The 20,716-nt window shown below is 37.5% G+C and overlaps 2 protein-coding genes across 2 annotated transcripts; both read left to right on the top strand.

Moving 5' to 3' along the window:
- The first annotated feature begins 690 nt into the window (after window positions 1-690).
- On the top strand, window positions 691-20,716 carry LOC128246933 (uncharacterized). The gene is made up of 6 exons (XM_052965494.1): window positions 691-798; window positions 15,120-15,151; window positions 15,498-15,629; window positions 15,885-16,125; window positions 16,427-16,499; window positions 17,182-20,716. Exons 1-6 carry the CDS (start codon window positions 739-741, stop codon window positions 17,334-17,336), a joined length of 693 nt encoding a protein of 230 aa, XP_052821454.1. The 5' UTR covers window positions 691-738; the 3' UTR covers window positions 17,337-20,716.
- On the top strand, window positions 839-15,113 carry LOC128246932 (uncharacterized). The gene is made up of 2 exons (XM_052965493.1): window positions 839-1,763; window positions 8,531-15,113. Exon 2 carries the CDS (start codon window positions 8,532-8,534, stop codon window positions 10,689-10,691), a length of 2,160 nt encoding a protein of 719 aa, XP_052821453.1. The 5' UTR covers window positions 839-1,763; window position 8,531; the 3' UTR covers window positions 10,692-15,113.

The following is a 20,716-nucleotide window of genomic DNA, read 5'->3' as shown; positions in this document are numbered from 1 at the left end:
TTTGTCATTGCTTTTATCATTGATAATGTCCATTGTTTGTTTTCGTTTTTGTTCCCGCCTTTTACTTGGAGTCTCTTGTCGTTGTTCTCCTGGCGAAGTTTTTGATTTTTTTCGTTTCTTTGTCATTAAAAGTGCTTAATAAGTCCATAGAGTTACACTTCAGCTAGTTTAAATAATTATATCCTTCATAAAACAAAAAAAGAAATCCATTTTTTATCACTGCTCGAATTTTCCAACCGCCATTTTACACGCATGCGCACAAAATAACAATTATAACAAATAAACTTTCTTAGATTTTCTAACATTTTATATTAAAAATCATTAAAAATAGTTATTTAGATATTTTTTTATATCAGTCATATCATTGTTTTTCATGCATATTTGTCTATTTGTAAATTTAAATATGTTATTTACAACTTATTTACAGATCTCATTTACATTTATAAGACGACCTACAATGTTTTACTTTATACTCAAGATAAAAAATAAAATAAAATTAAGGGGCCGAAATGTCTCTGTTGAAAATCACTAAGGGGCCGAAACGTCTCGAGTCATTTTAATTAAGGGGACGAAATGGCAGGGCCGAAACATCTTAGGGGCCGATTTGTAGGCCGATTTGGTAAGGGGCCGATTTGTCTTGATCCCTTTTAATCGACCTGTCAACTGGTAAATCGAACTCGTATCCATGACGTCATTGCAAAACATTGATTTTTTTCCAGTTGTTATTGAACGAAAACAATGTCACTTGTTCAATATATTTTATACTATTTTGTGCTGTTGGCATATTTTATTACACAGGTAAACATATTCTTTATCAGTTCATTATTTTGTCTTGTCGATGTCACTTTTAAAGGTTGATGATTCAACTGTTTAACATAATAATGGCTAGTCAAGTGCTAGTCCAAATAATTGTACGTTGACGGATTTTTTTTAGATTTTTGATATGGCAAATCCTTCACGTACAAATTGTTTAGTATCAAAAGTGGGTATTTGTTCCGATCAGGATTCCGGGTTAAAGCATATAGCGTCTATAAAATATCATAAAAACAAGAAATATTACCAGATAATGTTATTTTATATTAGTTCCGTACACAAAAAATAAATATCCAACTTATAATTATGAGTTTGACGGCTTTTTTTCATTTCATTCTGTCAAAACATAACGATATGTTGTGACGACGCTTTGTCACTTAGTTGTATGTAACCCGGCCGACTATAAGGAGGCGTTTTGTAGAGCCTTACGGTGCGATCGAAAGACTGCGCATGCGCTCTCTTTGGATGCAGCCCGCGAAGACACAAGACGTTGCAAAAAGTGCTCTGTGTTCTTAGAGAAAATAAGAGTGTTTTGGTGTGGTTTGAAGGGGCCCTACGTAGTAATAAAGGGTATTTAGGACTAGTAGAGCCGGCATACTCACTAAACACTTTAGTGGTGTCAGAAAAATTAACGAAACTTCGTCTGGAAAATTACATAATTTTGACCGGAAGTCGCATGGTTTAGGTCCAGCGAAAATTAGGACTATTTTGTTCAGTATTTTTTACTAACAAACTGTGTTGGACTGTAGACTTGTTGTAGTATTTTTTACTAGCAAGTGTGTATTTTGTTGAAATTTAACCTGGCTTAGTATTTTTTACAAGTAGGTGTAAATTGAGGCCTGTTCACTTAGTTTTAGTATTTTTTACTAGCAAGTGTTAGGGTTTATAGTGCAAGGAGTCGCAGATTCAGGCAAGAAAGACCTCATTAGACGAAAAAGATCAACAGAGAGGTTTGTGAAAAGTTAAAGACTTGAAAAGTAAAATATTTATTGATAATATATGAACTTATGGTTGGCAGTATTAACAGTATTTTGGGATTTTGTATATATAGATCTGTGATAAGTTATCGCTTTAAATTGATTGCGTGTCAGAGGGATTTGTGGTGGGTTGCAGGGTCTTGCACTTGTATTTGTCACATTGGGTATTCTTTATCTAATGGTGATAGGGAACAGGATTTTTTCTTGAAAGTGCTAGTGATACATTTGCTTAGATATTGGTATCTAGAAATTGCTAAGACAGATATTGGTGTATTTTTTACACAGTCGTTGGTGTATTGGTATACGTGGTGGAAAAGTGTATTGTTTACACCAGTAGGCCTTGAGTTAGCGCTATATCAGCATTTGTAGGATTTTACTCATTTGTCATATCATTTACTATTTCTAGTATTAACTATTTTTGATATTGAAGATTTGAAAAAAACAAAAAACACATCAACACACAATCATGTTTGAATCATCATAATTTAATAAATGATATAAAGTAAAAAAGTAGAATATTAATAATAAGAATGGCGTTGAAAATAAATTTGGCTACAAAGGATGAAATTGCAGCTATTATACCGGGGTACGGGGAGAAAAAATCAAACCTACTTATAAGGTATAGGGAAACAAATGGTCCATTTGATGAAGAAACGTTGAGGTATGTGTTGGGAGAGGAGACTTACGATAAAATATCGAGTCTGCTGGACTTTTCAATGGAGGAGCCAGCTGAATCTCTCGAGCATGATCAATTGGATGCAGATTTGAGACGGCAATTGAAAATTTTAAGGGAGGGGGTTGACTCCTTACCTGATGTGCCTCTCACACCAATAAGTGAAACGTTAGGGGCCATTCCAAAAAAAATGGTTGTTACACCTAAGGTACCAAAGACACTGAAAACAGAAAAATTGGAGTTTACTCCTAAACAGAAAGTGGCGACAGTGCAGGTACCTAGGCTTAAAAAAGTTGAGGGTAGTAGAGTGAAGTCCACTGTGAAGTTGGTGGAGGTCCCTGAAAAGAAAAGCACACATTCTGTGGAACGGGCAACCACTTTAAAAGAAACAGATACCGACAGTGATACTGAAACAGATATGTCACATATGGGGGGTTATCTTAGTAAATCAGTCCATTCTAAATCTAAACATAAATCACGTAGAAATAGGCATCGTAGTAGATCACATTCAAAATCACCTTATAGAAAACATAAAAAATCAAAAAGATCCCTGTCACGCAAACACAAAAAATCAAAGCGCTCAAGGTCTAGAAAGAGGCGTGCTCATAGGCATTGTAGTAGTTCATCCTCATCCAGTAGTAGATCACCATCATTAGATAAAAGGGGGAAGAGATATAGCTCTTCAAGTGAGACAGAAGATTCTGACCAAGGGGTAAGGGGTAATCCCAGCAAAATACCCAAGTACTTAACATATGACGGTGTGTCAAACTGGACATCCTTTAAAGTTAAGTTTGACAGTTACAGGCGAGCTATGAGATGGACGGATGAGGAGAGCTTAGATTATCTGTCTTGGTGTTTACAAGGAAAGGCACTTGATCATTATTCTTTAATGGTCCAGAATGGGCATAGACTGTCGTTTCGACGGTTAATGCGCATGTTAGATAACCGTTTTGGCACCACAGAGCTGCCAGAAACGGCAAGGGCAAAGTTTGATCAAGCTTGCCAAAATGGGTGTGAGGCGTTGGAGGATTGGGCTGATCGAGTCCTGATGTTAGCTACACCAGCATACAGAGAGTTTAGGCACTTTGTAGTACAAAGGGAAGCGGTGAAGAAGTTCTGTCAGGGGTGTACGGATAAGGAGGCTGGTAAGTATGCGTGTTTACGGCACCCATCATCTATGGAGGAGGCATTGAACTTTATAAAAGAGTTTCAGTACACAACCTCAGCCATGGAGAGTGGTCGCCGCAAACGTAGGCCGGATGAGGTACAGGTCAATGTGGTTGACGACAGCAGAAATGCGCACCTTGAAAAAATGGTTGAGTCTCTGACAGAGCAGCTGGCTGAATTAAAATCTTCAGTTGGTAACCAGGGACAAGGCTTTGGGTCTTGTTACTTTTGTGGGAGGAAAGGACATTTCAAGAGAGATTGCCTGAAACGTAAAGAGTGGCAAAAGGAAAAAGATAATAGCCAGGGGAGAGCAGTTCAGGGTCAGTCGCAAAAGGGAAACGGCAAAGGGCCGGGGCCAGTAGGCCAATCCCTAGGTCCGAGGAAGAATTAGGCCGTAAAACTTCAGTTGATAAGGTCAGGCAGGAGGTGAGAAGTTGTGTACAAAAACCTGAGCTTTTCAAAGAGGAAGAGATAGTAACATCAGTGCATAGGGTATGTGCGGGATCTTCGTCCGTAAACATGATGGTAGGTGATGTTAGGGTAACAGCTAGGATAGATTCAGGTGCAGAAATAACAATTCTATCTACTGAATGTTATAATAAATTGTCGTCAAGACCGGCTAAGGTGAAAGAGGTATCCATGCAATTGGCAGATAAGGATGTAGTTTTGAAAGGGTTTGTAACTCAACCGGTAGAAATACAATTAGGAAAGCAAAGTTTCAAATCTAGACTGTATGTAGCACCAATTAGTGATGAGTTGTTGTTAGGACATGATTTATTACATCATTTAGGCGTAAGTATAGACTGGTTGTCTGAAACATTGGTAGTTAGAGGAGAGCACATTCCATTACAAACACAATTTAAAGAAAGCAAACCAAAAATAGCAAGGGTAACGATAGCGAAAAGACTAGTAGTACCTCCAAATTCAGTGGTTAGAGTTTCATGTAAGATAGATCAGGCATTGCACGATTACATAATCGAACCAAGTAGTGAGCTCAGTATTGAATCCCCTAGGGTACTGCGGAAGGCAGGGACGAGGCCTGTCATGTCTTTTGTGAATGCTACTGATCATTTTCAAACCTTTAAGAAAGGGAAATTAGTTGCAAATGCATATGAGGTTCAGGGTTTTGTACATAATGAAGAGAAAGATACTGTTTCTTACAGTGAGGAGGTTTGTGAAGTGGGCCTAAAGGACAGCAAAAAGCAGTGCTGTGATGAAGGGCATGGTGAGAAAGAAGGTTTTTTACCCCAAAATAAGTCAGGTTTCTTATCTGATAAAGACTCACCTGAAAAGAGAATGGGAGGAAGTAAAGTTCCGGAGCATTTAAGTCAACTGTTTGAAAATTCCAGTAATAATCTAGATGAACAGCAAAAACTTCAGTTGGCCGATTTGCTCTGTAACTATGGAGAGGTCTTTGCCATTAATGAGTTTGATTTAGGTAGTTTTTCTACCATTGAACACACCATTGATACTGGGGATGCTCGCCCAATCAAGCAAAGAATGCGTAAAACACCAGCATGCTTTGTTAATGAGGAAGAGGCGCATCTGAAGAAAATGGTTGACGCAGGGGTAATCCAAGAGTCAGTCTCTGACTGGGCTTCAGCTCCTGTGTTGATCCGGAAAAGAGATGGTTCGGTTCGCTGGTGTGTAGATTATCGGGCTCTTAATGATGTGACAGTGAAAGACACTTTTCCTCTCCCATTAGTAGATGATTGTCTGGACACATTAGCAGGTAGTGTATGGTTTTCGAAACTAGATGCAAATTGTGCATATTGGCAGGTCAAAATAAGTGAGGCGGATAGAAAGAAAACAGCATTCTTAACTAAGTATGGTCTGTTTGAGCATGTGAGAATGGGGTTTGGTTTGACAAATGCCCCAGCAACGTTTTCTAGGGTGGTCAATCTTATTTTGAGGGGAATGAATTGGAAAACGGTGTTAGCCTTTTTGGATGACATCTTGGTGTTGGGTAAAAGTTTCGAAGATCATATGCATAACCTGGCTGAGACATTAGAGCGGTTTAAGAAGCAGGGGATGAAGCTTAAACCGAAAAAATGTGTATTGTTTCAGAAGAAAGTGGAGTTCTTGGGTAGGATTGTAAGCGAAAATGAGATCGCCATGGCAGACCGGGACATAGAAACAGTTGTAAACTGGCCAACTCCATCTTGCTCAAAAGATGTAGAGAGATTCCTGGGTCTGGCTAACTATCACCGGTTCTTTGTGAAAGATTTTGCAAGAGTAGCTCAGCCACTATATAATCTGACAGGGAAAAAACCATTTATCTGGGAAGAAGTGCAAAATGAAGCATTTAATGAACTAAAAACAGCTCTAACATGTCCACCTGTTCTGGCTTTACCAAACAACCAGGACCCTTTCATTCTGGACACTGATGCGTCAGATTATGCAGTGGGTGGGGTGCTTAGCCAAATTCAGAATGGGGTAGAAAGGGTTATCTCATATTGTAGCTTTACGCTCACAACGGAGCAAAAGAATTATTGCACTACCCGAAAAGAACTGCTGGCTATTGTAAGATTGACCAGGCACTATAAACACTATCTTTTAGGTAATGTTTTTAGGGTGCGGACAGACCATAGTAGCTTAACCTGGTTGTTACGGTTTAAGGAGCCGCAAGGTCAATTAGCAAGGTGGATTGAGGAGTTGTCCCAATATCACATGGTGGTGCAACATAGACCAGGTTCTAAGCATGGTAATGCAGATGCCATGTCTAGGTTGCGGGATGATCTGGTGCCATGTCACTCTTATATTGCAGGGGTAACTCCAGACAAGTTACCATGTGGTGGTTGTGATTACTGCAAAAGAGCAGATGATCGGTGGGGTGAATTTACCAGGTCAGTGGATGAAGCGGTAGCCTTGAGAGTGATAACTGGAGAGAGTAGAGAAAGGAGAGCAGAGGATAATGTCAAAGTAGAAAAGGGAGGGTCTGAGTCAAATGAAGGTTTAGGGACACCTTGTTCAGGCGATTATTCAGGCTGTTTCAGCCAGGATATTCCTGATGGAAGTCGCCAGGGAGATAAAATCGGCAGTACTGCCGGGAAGGCACTCAGGGGTGATGGAGATCAGGGGCTTGCCGAGTTATGTCGGGAAGGGATTTTCAATGAGCGAAATCAAGGGGAACATACCGGATTGTACACCCGGGAGGGTAAACCTGATTCGTGTGTCAGGGAAAATCATATGTTTGAACAAGGAGGCAGTTTTTCTGATTCATTGGGTTATGACATATCTGACAGTCAGTCAGGGTTTGACATTATCAGAGATGGAGCGGATATCATGATTAGAACCTGTTCTGTTAAGGTACCGCAAGAAGCGACAACAGAAAGTCCATCTTGTTGGGGGTTTACTTTTGAAGAACTCCAAATAGAACAAGCTGCTGATGGAGATTTGGGTATCATTGGGGCTTATCTTGAGGCAGGTACTGTGCCGACAGAGGGAGAGGTTTTTTTAGCCTCCTCTGACAGCAAGTACTATTGGATAAACAAAGAATTGTTTAAACTCAGTCATGGTGTGCTGTTTAAGCAAAAGAGGGAATCGGAAGATTTGGAATTGGTGGTACCCAAAGCATTGCAAGAACTGGCAATTTATTGGCATCATGATATACCTTCTGCCGCACATCAGGGGATTGCAAGAACCAAAGCTAAGATTAAAGAAAAATTCTTTTGGTTGCACTTGGGAAGAGATGTTGAAAGATACATCTTGTCCTGTGATGTGTGTGGCAAGAACAAGAAAACCAAGGCATATGGAAAGGTACCATTGACTGAGTACCATGCCGGGGCCCCAATGGAACGGGTCCATATAGATTTTATGGGACCTTTGCCAAAAACAGCACAAGGCAATGAGCACTGCTTAATGATGGTGGATCAATTTACAAAGTGGGTAGAATGTATACCGTTACCATCCCAAAAAGCAGAAGTAACCGCAAAGGCAGCCGTGAATGAGTTTTTCTCAAGATTCGGCTTTCCTTTTCAGATTTTTTCTGATCAAGGACGCAATTTCGAAAGTAAATTGTTTACAGCCCTTTGCAGTGCTTTAGAAATACACAAGGCACGTACCACACCGTATAGACCCGCAGCAAATGGTCAGGTTGAGAGGTATAATAGAACTCTGATGGAGGCGGTGCGTTGTTTTTTGGGCAAGTCGCAAAACAAATGGGATGAGCACATACCTCAGATAGCAGGAGCTCTTCGGTCAGCTGTGAACAGAAGCACAGGTTTCACACCAAACATGTTGATGTTGGGTCGTGAGGTGAACACACCGGCAAGTTTAATGTTCCCAAATCACGCTGACAAAAGTGTTGAACCGGAGGAGTATGTAGCAGAGCTACAAGAGAGGATGAAGAATGCTCATGACACCGCTCGAAAACAATTGAAAACTTCTTTAAAGCGGATGAAAAGGTACTACGATCTAAAGGTTCTATTAAGGCCATACAAAGAGGGGGATCTGGTGTACTTGTTAGACACGGCAGTGGTGAAAGGAAAGTGCAAGAAATTAACGGCTCCCTGGAAAGGGCCCGCAATCATTACAAGAAAGGTGTCTGGTTATCAGTACCAGATTAAATTGAAGAATGCGGTGGTGGTAACCAATCATGACAGGTTAATGCCTTGTACAGCAAGAACTATCCCAGCTTGGATAAGAAAGTACCAAGAAAAACCGGATAGTGATCCATTCCTGTCAAAAGGAACTGGAACAGATGAGACAAAGTACTGTGTATGCAAGCAGCCATGGGGAGGTAGATTCATGATTCAGTGTGACTATTGTGATGAATGGTACCATGGTTCTTGTGTGAATGTTACACCCTCTGAAGCTTTGAATATTGATAAGTACAAGTGTAGGAGTTGTATAACATCAAAGAATGTGTAATAGTCATTTTTTGTCTATTTTGTTTAAGGATGGCTGACAGCAAGATCGTTCGGGAGGTGAAAGACCTTCTTGAGAAAGGCCGCTACTATGAGCCTGCAGACAAATTGGTGTCACGCCTCAGCTTGGCACTCTGCAAGGAAGGGGACCAAGATCTTCTGAAAAGCCTGATAAAGGCGACGTGTGATCTGGCTCGTAGTACGGGACGAGGAAAAGGAAAGGGGTTGAATTTCTGTAAAAAAGTGGCCAATGAACTGAACATCCTGGAAGTCGTGGACAGGGAGTGGATAGTAACCAATATCCACAAACTTCCACCCATCAAAGTGACCAAGGAACAGATCTATGAGCCGCTGAAGCAAACAAAAGACTTCAGGCTGGAAATTGACCCCCAGATTGAAAAAGTGGTCAGCGATGCCGGAAAAGGGGCTGAGTGTGAAGAAATGGAGGTGGAGTTTGAATTGGACTTGTCCGCACATTCATCTCTACTAAATACTCCGGAAGGGGAAAAGGGTAGATCACCACGAATATCCCCCGTAAAGATTGTGGTATCCCCTGCAGTAATAAGGATTTCCCCTGTTAAGGCTCAACTGCCTGAACAAATTAGCCGGAAGACAAGAAGAGATGAACAGCAACCATCCACTTCAGAAGATCAACATCAGCCCAGTGCAGGAAACGGGAAAAGGTTGAAGAGAGCTTCTTGCTCTAACAACCCAGAGGAGAGGAGAGTTTTTTACTCTGAAGAGGCTGGAGGGAGTGGACGTCTGACTATATCAAAGGGAGTTTCTTACTCTACTGATAAGTCAGTAAGTAAAACTAATATGGTTCCACTCAACCAGGACACTTTAGCATCTGGAGGAGCAATGGAGGGCGTGGCCTTGCATTACGGGTATAAAAGAACCCGCACATGTATCATACCAGGCTGTGGAGGTAATACAAGGTACCCCAAAGTTCATGCCTTCCGGGAACATGTCCCAAGCATTTTTGATGAGCGCCTGCCCCCCGATGATGAGGAGGTTCTGGAAAGAAGAAAGCGGGCATTGGTTCTCATGACGACCTGGATGCTTGGGAGACCAGGGACTTTAGATGAGTTGGCCGAGTGTCTCCGGATGCAGAGAGTGTTGGAGTTGGCAGATAATGTCTCTGTTTCGGACAGATTAAAGTTGCATATGGAGGCTTTTTGCCGATATGTTGGACATGCGATTCCCGCCAAGTTTACAGTGTGCCCACTCAATTCTATTGGGGCGGTGCTTCACTATAAAGCATTGATGATAATCTTGGCGACGTTCGATCAGGAACAGCAGACTTATCTGAGAACCATTTTTGACGGGCCAGCAGATTTGATGAGGGATCCTCTGCCAATTGCCTATGATGCACACTTTCATCTAGACAGGTTGAAGACCAAGTTGAGTCTGCCAAATTGTGCTACGTTGGAGGCCATCTGGTCTAAAGCAGAAGTATTGCCCGACATGGAAATAGACCTCATCGGATCTTGTGCAAGCTTCTGTGATCCCAAGACGTGGCCAACAAACAGACAGCTTCAGGATCTTCCCGGGAGTTTGGCAGTGGCGGTAGGGATCCATCCAAGGCACGCCAGCAACCACCAATATGCACGAGAGTCTTCGGATCTCAAAAGATTGGAAGTTCTTCTGCGCCAGAAAAGGGTTGTTGCGCTGGGAGAGATTGGTGTGGACCATTCGGAGATGCCGCATCATTGGCACCATCAATTGGAGCTGCTGGACGTCATTTTGCCACTAGCTCAAGAGAAACAGACCGTTATTTTCCACTGTAGGGGAATGCAGAATGATGACGGGACGGAGGCGTATCTGGTATTGCTGCACTATGCCAAGAAATACCTGAACAAGGACCACCCAGTGTATCTCCACTGCTTTACTGGAGACAGTTACGTCCTCGAAAAGTGGCAACATGCATTCACCCACCTGTATTGTGGTTTCACAGCGATGGCCAAAAGTTTCAACGAAGACCAGAAACAAGCCATGAAGAAGGTCCCGCTGACTTCCATGTTGTTGGAGACGGATGCCCCATACTTTCCACCCGAAGGAGAAAGGATCTCGGCTCCAAATCAGCTGTACCGTACCGCAAAGATTGTGAGCCATATATATGGAATGCCAGCGGCGGAACTACTCCAGGCTACAGCGGAAAATGGAAGGAGTCTGTTTCGTGGGGAGAACTAGAGGCAAAGGGGTAAATGGAACAAAGCTGAAAGAGAAATTTGGTATTTTTTACCAGTTCTCTGTTTTTAAAATAAAAAAATATATGAAAGTAACTTTTGTAAACCAAAATTAATTAAAGGGGAAAGAGAAATATGGTATTTTTTACCAGTTCTCTGTTTTTAGGGGAAAAATGGGAAAGAGAAATATGGTATTTTTTACCAGTTCTCTGTTTTTAGGGAAATAAAATAATAAATGTTCCATTTTCACCAGGAAATGGTATTATTTACCATTGAGACAGAAGTAGTATTTTTTACTGCTAAAACACTAATACTGAAGCTGAAGGCTGACCAATACAAGAATTTATCTCTTGCAATTTTTAGTCCCACTGTACATCTCAAAAACATTGTTAGGGGTCATGATATAGAACGGTTAAGTTAAGGGGTTACCATATTATCATCAGTTAAAGGGGTATCACGGTTATGGTCCATTAAGGTGGTTAGTCTAAGCTTTAGTCCAATTTTGGTCAAAGGTGCAACTTGTCGGCAACAGGTTAAAGGGAGGTTACATTTAGGCAGGTTAACTCTTCCCGTTGTACCCAGACTTTAATTTATAAAGTTGGGGGGAGTGTTGTGACGACGCTTTGTCACTTAGTTGTATGTAACCCGGCCGACTATAAGGAGGCGTTTTGTAGAGCCTTACGGTGCGATCGAAAGACTGCGCATGCGCTCTCTTTGGATGCAGCCCGCGAAGACACAAGACGTTGCAAAAAGTGCTCTGTGTTCTTAGAGAAAATAAGAGTGTTTTGGTGTGGTTTGAAGGGGCCCTACGTAGTAATAAAGGGTATTTAGGACTAGTAGAGCCGGCATACTCACTAAACACTTTAGATATATACATGAAGGGCACCTGCAAGGATTTAGGGCACAGTTTTAAATCGCTCGGAACATTTCGGCCATGGCCGAGTTGTTACGATTGTATAACGAGGACTATCTCGAAGCTTTTTCGGAGGAGGCCGAGCTATTACGATTGTATCGAGTTGTTCCCCTTCGCATAATTGTTGTCTGTGTCAGTCAACTTTCGTTTTATTCGAAAGGTAAACAACTTGTTTTAATGCACTTAATGCTTGTTTAGTGCAAAATAACATTTCACTTACATGGTAAAATATGAATATAACTCTTTATGATCAATTTCAACCATAAAATACTTCACTTAAAACAATTTCAATATTTTTAAAACACCCCCGTTTTTTGCACATTCCCGTTTAGACGTTAGGGATTGGAAGAATCCCGTATAACACGTCTATTATTTTAGACTAGTCAAGTGCCAGTGTGTTGTCTGTTGTTGTGACAGTTGTCTACTATTTATTTAGATCCGTTTCCCTTGTGTGGGGTTTCTGAGTTACAGATAAGCTGCGTATTTGCGTAAATACGTAATTAAAATCATATAAAACGCAATTGGTTTAAAACTCAATGAGGAACAAAACGCATAAGAAAAGACAGAATATGCAATTGATTTAAATGAGAAGCGTAATAAAATAAAAAATGAAAATGGAAACTCGTTTCATCTAATTCGGCGATTTCAATTTGGTCAATTGATTTAACTCAGTTTAAAATAGATTATGGTTTCTGTAATTGGCCGATCATTTTTCGGAAGCAAGTTGCATAGAATCGAATACCTCTTTGTTCGACTAAACACTTCAGTTGATTGACAAGTGAATACCATGATATACAATTATTGACGGATGCAGACGGAAACTCACTAGTTCATATGCAAGCTTTCCCACGAACATGTTAAAGGCATCGCAGGGTCAATAATTGATCAGATTGTTGATGACATGCATAGTTGTTCTAGACATTGTTAGTTATACTAAGTGTTAATTTGTTTTGAAATTCTAGTTTAATTTGTAATGTGAACAATACCCTATACAGCAACTTTAAACACTCGGTTTCACTCTATTTTAATTATTTAGTTGTTACCAGTTATTGTTGCCAATCACACTAATCAAAGACATTTGTTAAATGTATACTCAATTAAAATCAAAACAATGGGGTAATAGAAACTTGAAATACTAATTTATAATATGAGCTACCCATTTCTTTCAAGAGTGTTGAGTAATACTCAAATACATTGGAAAACTTCTCTGTAACATTGGATGTAACTTTGGGTAAAAATGTCTGAAAATTTTAAAAAGGATACTTCCAGATCCTCTGTATTAACGTAAACCATGGCACAAACACCAGAGTGTATGATTCAGAGCCACATTATTTATCACAAAATGGGGCATATATAACAACACATTATTACTATTCAATATTATATTTGCACATACTAGCAAAGCTTAGTCAGTCTTTGCCTAATTTTTTTCAGCACTTGTCCTTTCGGGCAAGTAATTGAAGAAACCCATTTGCCCAAAAACAGTTTTACTTGCCCAAAACAACCAATTCATGCGTAAATGTACGAAACCCAATTTTCAATATAATAATAACATTCAATCAGTATTTGTGAATTGTTGCTGAAGAAATTATGAAAACAGAGGGATCTAAATTTGGGATAAATGCACTTGCCCGTTCGGGCAACCACCTGGGAATTTTGACTTGCCCGAAACAGTATTTACTTGTCCCGGGCTTCAGGCAACCCAGTTACGACGAAGACTGCTTAGTATCCTTTAGGGTTATAATAATGAGAAGATTGAAATCTGTACATTATACAAAAATGTATAACACTCGCTACAAACAATTGAAACATGAATAAACTAGATATAAATGTGAATCATACACCCGATACACATATGCCCCTTTCTGTGGATTTTTTTTTCAAAACTACATCCAGCAAATATAATCTGACAAATAAGTCTGAAAGTAGCAGAATTCATCAAAACACACACACTGTCACTAAGTTGGCTTAAAATGCCAGTACAGGACGGCAAATTTTCAATAACGTATGTTTTGATGCTGTTGAAGTCTTTCCTTAACCTACTGTTTTGACAGATTTCTGTTACTGTCCATGTAAACAGATGTCAGGAGGGTTTAAGACTTTTGGTATTAAACTATTATACCCCCTGTCATGAACTTAGTGGAGAAAGCTTAGCAGTAATTCTAAGCCAATCATTGGGAAAGATGTTGGACCTCAGAAAAATCTTGTAAAATATTATGAGGTCTATACTTTCAGAGAATTTCAGTCCTCGTGTGCGACTAAGTTTCTGTCAGATTTACCGCAATGTTTACAGATTCTTTTGTCTGGATCATTTTTCAGGCTGCGCAATTGAATCTTATTCCATCACAATGGTTGCAATTTGCACAAGACCGCAAATTCTGGGTTTTAGACAGAAAGACTTGTTAAAAAATGTTATGCCAAGCACTAGAATATGAACTCAGGCTTGTTCATCCAAAACAGGGCTTCCGTTAAAGGAAGTTTGGAAGTATATTACTCCCTAGAAATGGGTTAAAACTTCCAAAATTGATTCCTTGGAAGTACAAAAACTTCCATAATTTTGAAGAAAACTTCTAAAGTTGAAAGCTTGGAAGTTCAAAATATCAAAACCTTTTGTCAATATTTCTTTTATAGTCCTAATTCAATCAGTTTCAAGTGTTTTTAAGTAAAATGAATTATGATAATACAAGTTAAAGTGCAAATTATTTGATTTTAAATATATTTGTGGAAAAATAGTTGAAAAAGATATTGTATTATGGAGGCTTTAAAACTTCCATATTTCAGGGTAAAACTTACAAAAGTGATTAACAGGAAATTCATACTTCCAGTTTCAATTCCTTAATGGAAGCCCTGATTCCAAAAGTCTAATTTAGATGACTGCCATCATGCATTGACACTGCAAAATTTGGTATTGAATGACGTTATGCGCTATGATTGATAATTCATTTTCAATTTTTTATTGCCACACAGTTCCTTAAATTCAAACACTTTAATGTTCTTTATTGCGTATATGTTGTGATTTTTTTTTGAACTACTGTAAAATTGTGTGAGGTTGTGAAACATTGATCAGGTTACAGGTTACCTGGAACAATTTTCAACTTCCGCAATGACGGTACTAAAGCAACATGGACACAACTTTATTGAACACCTTTCTTAGTTACAACTGATATCAGTCACTTCAATGGCTTTCGGCGAAATGTTTGATATAGAAATAATAAATATATTATGTATACTTATTACTAGGCATGGAAAGCCTTACAGGTCCTAGCTTTTTAGTGCCTTCCTGTGAGGTGGTTTATCTGCAATGAAGGAATCTTGAAAATAAGTCATTGTTTTACAAGCAATGTCTTATTATGCTGGGATATAAACTATGTTGTATCTTGACAACTCTCAACTGTATATCCTGAGCCCAAAAATATTAAGTAGTTAAATTGTTGTTAAAGCTTACCGGTATATTTCATTGAGATTTACAAACAGTTATGTTTTTGTTAATTTAATATTCCTTATTGTTCTATGTTAAAGGTGATTGCTGAAACATGCAGTGATGGATCTGTGTAAGTATTATAACCATAAGTGTCCCATGAAACATTATGTGAAAAATACCTTGAGTATGTTACATACTTACATGAAACATGTCGAGCATTTCGAGGTTTCATTGAAATCAAAGCCATGTGCACATTTTTAAAAAATCTTCGTCTAACTAGTATTTGTTACAAATATTAGTACCGTACATTAAACATGAGCTTCTTCCATTCCTGGTACAGCCTGGAAATTTTCCAGTCTGGCTGCATTCATCGGAATTGCCTGTCCAGGTACCAGAGATCAATGACGAAAAATATGCATGTTAAAGCACTGGCATTTTTGTTTACACTATATAAATGTATTATTGTAATGTTGCAGATGTACTGGCGGTCGTGAGTGCTGCATGCATGGATGTTGTGTCCCGGGTGACAGCCATGCCAATGATGATGACGATGAACGGAGATACGCCTACAGTTACCGTCTCTCCATATGGAACATGTGGTATTTCTGGTAAGAGTGATGTAAATTGATGAAAACATCAATCGAATAAATAAAACCTCTTAATTATCTCAAAGACAGTAGTTTAACTATATAATCTTCTGTGGGTTGTACATAACGCATGATCTATAGCCATGAAATGAAGACAAGTGTCACAATTAAGATATTATCATGATGGATTTTGATTATTTTTTAAAGTTTGAGGTTCTGTTCTTTACATGAAAACAATAAAGTGCTAAATTAATCAACAAAGCTTTTTTTCACCAGGTTTGTGATTCTGTTTCTGATGATGTCATGTTTCGGTGGCTGTGGCTATTACAAGCAAAGGCAGCGTATCATCCAATCCCATGGGGCTGGGGCGACTCGCCCAAGCTTCATATCCATATTCCAGACAACCCGACGGCGTCCAATGCCCATGGACCGGTACCCAGAAGCCATGATTTACGCTGGGTACCCGACAGCTGAGCCAACGGTGCCAGCTGGATTTGCCCCACCACCTTATGCTGAGGTAAGAAGGCTCTTTGTCTTTATTTGCTTCAGAGATTCTGAAATGTAGGATCCAGATCTAGGTCATTATCAATCAATCATATGCCTTCTGATGAGAAATATATTATATTCATAAAAAATATACTTTTAAAAGCAAATTTATTAACGTCTTACAAGTAAAAGCACATGGACTGAAATTTCAAAAGGTACTGTTCTTCACATAAAAACAATATTGTACATTATTAATTTTTTGCTATTGTTTCCTTATGGATTTTATGAGTGATAATTCTTGATATATGTCATATATGCTGTTCCTATTTCAGGTTATAAATCACTCAGACTTGTACCCACCCACCTCCAAAACCACCCAGCCTAACACACAACCGCAATATACAGGTAATCTTTTGATTTATTAAAATTAATCTTTTGATTTATTAAGTTTGTTCTTTACGCTTTATTATATCATTATAGTTGGATCATATCTGGCAGGGATTGTATTTAAAATACCATGTAACTGATTGTGAGTTTTTCTCATGATCATTATGAGCACAGCCTGAATTGTGTTTCTAGCAGGTTGGTGATTGATGTCTACATGAACATCATGCTGAAATTGTCATGTTGGCCACAACTCAGTTGATAACTGTTAATATTCACACTGAACTTGGTACACAAGTTTATTTTGACAATGCACTTGTGTGCAAAATATTTTCATGAGGTCTGCCCCCTCTTTCAAATAAGAAAACTTGATGAGCAAATGGCATCTAATTGTGGGCTGTTTTTCATAACAAAATTGACAATATTGATTCTGTGATGTGTCAAAACTTAAGTATTACTCATAGACTTACCAAATTTTGCTGTAATAAATAAAAGCTTGAATTGGGGGGGGGGGGGGGGGGAATGGATTATCTTGACTGTAGTGAAATGAACACAATTTCATGCATATACTAATATGAATCATGAAGAACATACTGAGATGCACAACAGAACAAAGGTTTATGGAAGTTTATTGAACTAAACTTTGTATGGTGTCTTAACTTAAGTGTAAAGGTTTCATTTTTGTGATTTTACTTCTTTGCAGGTTATCCTGTTTCTTCAAACAATGAACCAACAAATCAAATGCCTCAACCACCTCCTTATTCTGAAGTAGCCAATCAGGGCGCAACTAATGTGCAAGCAGCCAATCAAAATGTGCCACATCAAAACCAGCCATCCAATCAGAATGAAGCTCAGTGAAAATTGTTTGCTTGTGTTATATAAACATGTGAAGAGCTGCTTTTCTTACGCACCATTGAACAGTTGTTGAAAGTTGATTTACTTTTTATACAGGGTATGCATACCAGACTGTGTAGACATATTCACAAACAATTATTTACAACATGTAAAAAAATCCCCTAATGATTTAAATTATATTTTTTCTAACTTGGTAAGCCAATTTTACACATTACAAAAATATCCATTTACATTTTACAACACATCTATGCAGGCATTTTACAAATCCATAATCAGGGCATTTTAAACACAAATTTGAATGAGGTCAGGCCTTTTAACTTTGGGAAATTTAAATGTGTAAACGTTTTTTTTCTAAAATTAATGGAAGAAGTTTATTTTAGGCCTCTGTCAAAGAAGGTCTAATGCCCTGATAATATTGGATGAGGTGATTTCATCAAAACATACAGATGGAGGTACATCATTACGTAGTCCTGGTGATTGATCATGTGCAATGTCATTCAGTAGTTCTAGTAAATAAAGTAATAAATGTTCTCTTTGACGAGCATATACCTGGTGTTTGCACCATTTTCTGCTTTATGATAGTGAAAATATTATGTAAAAACTGCATTTTTTTGCATTAAAATATTAGATATATTCCAGCACTTACACCATGATATGTTTGTAAAGATTATACAGGTGTTAAGTTATTTCATATTTAAAGATTTATTGTTGATATACTATATAGTACAGCGAATGGAGATATTTATGTCAAGTCACTCTTTTAATATTTGTCCCGATTTGCCATACAATCAAACATCAGTATACATTCAGTTGGGACAAAAAATGAAGATGTCATTTCTGAAAGGACATAACAATCACAAAAGATTTTGCTGTGCAGTTACTTCAGATGAGTTTTAACATAAATATAATAAAAATACATGAAAAAACAACATTTCAGTGAGATATTTTGTTTCATTATATTTCATCTCGTCAACACAAACAGTCAATATTTCCATGAAAATTTGCCTTTTGGTCTTGACTAACTTAAATATAAACAATATGTCACTGATTCAGAAAGAAACAATTATCCACTCCAGAATATGTTATTGATTTCATATAACAGTGTACATGTAATGTATTAATGAGACAGTTTTGTTGTTAGTATCTAGTCATATTTAGGTGTGATAATAGTATGAATTTTTTTTTTTGATAAATGACTTTAAGGACTACACGAATTCTATACTTGTTGTCTTTTATCATGTGTTACAAAGCGCAGAAATCAAGCATTTTTAGCTTTTAAACTGTATTAAGCAAATGCTTGCATTTTGCATTGCTAATGATACTAATGCACCCTGCATAACACTTTAATATTGAATTAATCAATTTTATTGTTAAATACACTTTCACAAATTAAAACTTATATTGATTTTATATGCCTTTAAGTGGTGTTGATCATTGCTTTTGTAATCTCATTGTATATTGGTTAGTTTGTTTCAATACATTTTCAACATTCTCAAATATTGCTCTCGTACCAAAAACAGTCTGATCAAAATCACCCATGTTTCTTTTGGTAAAAAATAGATATAAAATGGGGATGGGGCTTAGCCCAAAGTGATCTTATTTATGAAGTTTTGCACATTTAGAGCACCAGGCTTGGTAAGTCTATCAAAATCTGCATCCGTACAGCTGTTTACCCACCTATGGTCATGTTAACAATCAATTTTGTATTGTAGGGCTATCGCTCGACAAGATATTTAAGGTCCTGGTTTTCTTTGCTTACATTTAAAACTATATGCCATGTTTTCTTTTTACCACATGAAAATCCTGAATGGGATTGTTCTTAACATATAGATTTGGATTCTGATAACATCGAAAACTGCCGTTTTATGTTGTTGTTTTGTTTCATTTCTGTACTTTCAACATTAAGTAGTATTTTTCATTACAATTGAGCATTGTTGAAGATCAAAGAATTACTTTTTATGATTTTATGGATTTTGGAAAAGTCGTTAAATCGTCTACACTTATGTTGTTGCTGTGCTGGTGTTGTTGTTGTTGTGCTGGCCCCTATGTCATAGAAATACTCAAACCTCAATCTCAGTTTAACACATAAGAACATCGAGCCCAAATTACTTAAACAATCTTAATTCCCTTATAAACACATTGTGTTTTGTCTTGGTATCTTCCCTTATAAACACATTGTGTTTTGTCTTGGTATCATTTCTGTAATGTTCCCGTTTTGACAAATCTTTACACAGAATAATGAATTAATCTTAATGTTAATTAAAATAAGCTGGTTTTGATCATGTAAAATTAAGTTCAAGCAAGTAGTTGGGCTCAATCAAATAAGATACTTAAGCTTGATAAGCTTACGAATTTTCAATAATTTGGGTCAGGGGATTCATTCAGGATTGAGAGCATTGTTTAAGACTATTGTCCAGTTGTAAAATTGTTTTTTTCTCATCCTTTGCATCAAAATAGTTATTTTAGGACGAACCTTGTAATGAATATAAATAAGAATGCCCTTGTTAGAAGGGTAAAAACACGATCAATGTTCAGTTACTTTGATGTTATGTTTTAAAATAATAAGATATTAATGAGATATAACTAATTATTTTTGTTATATATTGGCCTTGTGTTGTTGTTGTATGCAGAGTGAGATTACTAAGAAATACACCTTACATGATTGTGTAACAAGTATCGTGAATCTGGCTTTAAACCTTTGTGGAGATGAGCATTTTTTTTTTCAATTTCAAAATTACATGTCAAAAGCAAGATTAAATGCAGTCTTTGTATTTAAATGGCAATTTTACTTTTAAAAGTTAATCAGTGTATGGATGTTTTTAACAGATAAGAAGTGTTTTGATGCTTTAAACAAATTATTATGGGTTGGCGGTTATCATTTTATCAGAACTTGAACCAAATGTTTAATATGTTACATTTCTTTCATATCATTGTTTGCATTTATTAAAATTTGATCTTGAGTTTTGAATATTATCCAAGAATAATTGTTAAAGTTTTAATTCTGGATGTTAAGTGTACATTTTTATGTTCATGGAATGATTTCGAAGTGTATGAAATAAGTCTAAAACACCACAATGGTTGTTTTTCATTTAACTTCAAGAAGTTCATGTTTAATTGAAAAAGAGGGCTAAACTGTTAAATTTTAGATGTTTTTTTTCTGATTCAGCTTATAAGACCGGTACCAATATTTTGGACAATTGACAATGTTTTCTTTCTTTTATGTCTATAACACATATTGTTTTCTGATGAAATTGATTATAAATTTCATGAACTGGTCAGTTATTCAATTTTGCCTCTTTTTTACATGGTTGTAATTTATTCATCATTTATATACACGTATGTTAAAATTCTCTGTTTTATAATAATAAATTTGTCCTTGTCAA

Source organism: Mya arenaria, chromosome 9, assembly GCF_026914265.1.
Source record: "Mya arenaria isolate MELC-2E11 chromosome 9, ASM2691426v1".
NCBI lineage: Eukaryota > Metazoa > Mollusca > Bivalvia > Myida > Myidae > Mya > Mya arenaria.
This window is presented reverse-complemented; position numbering and strand designations above follow the sequence as displayed.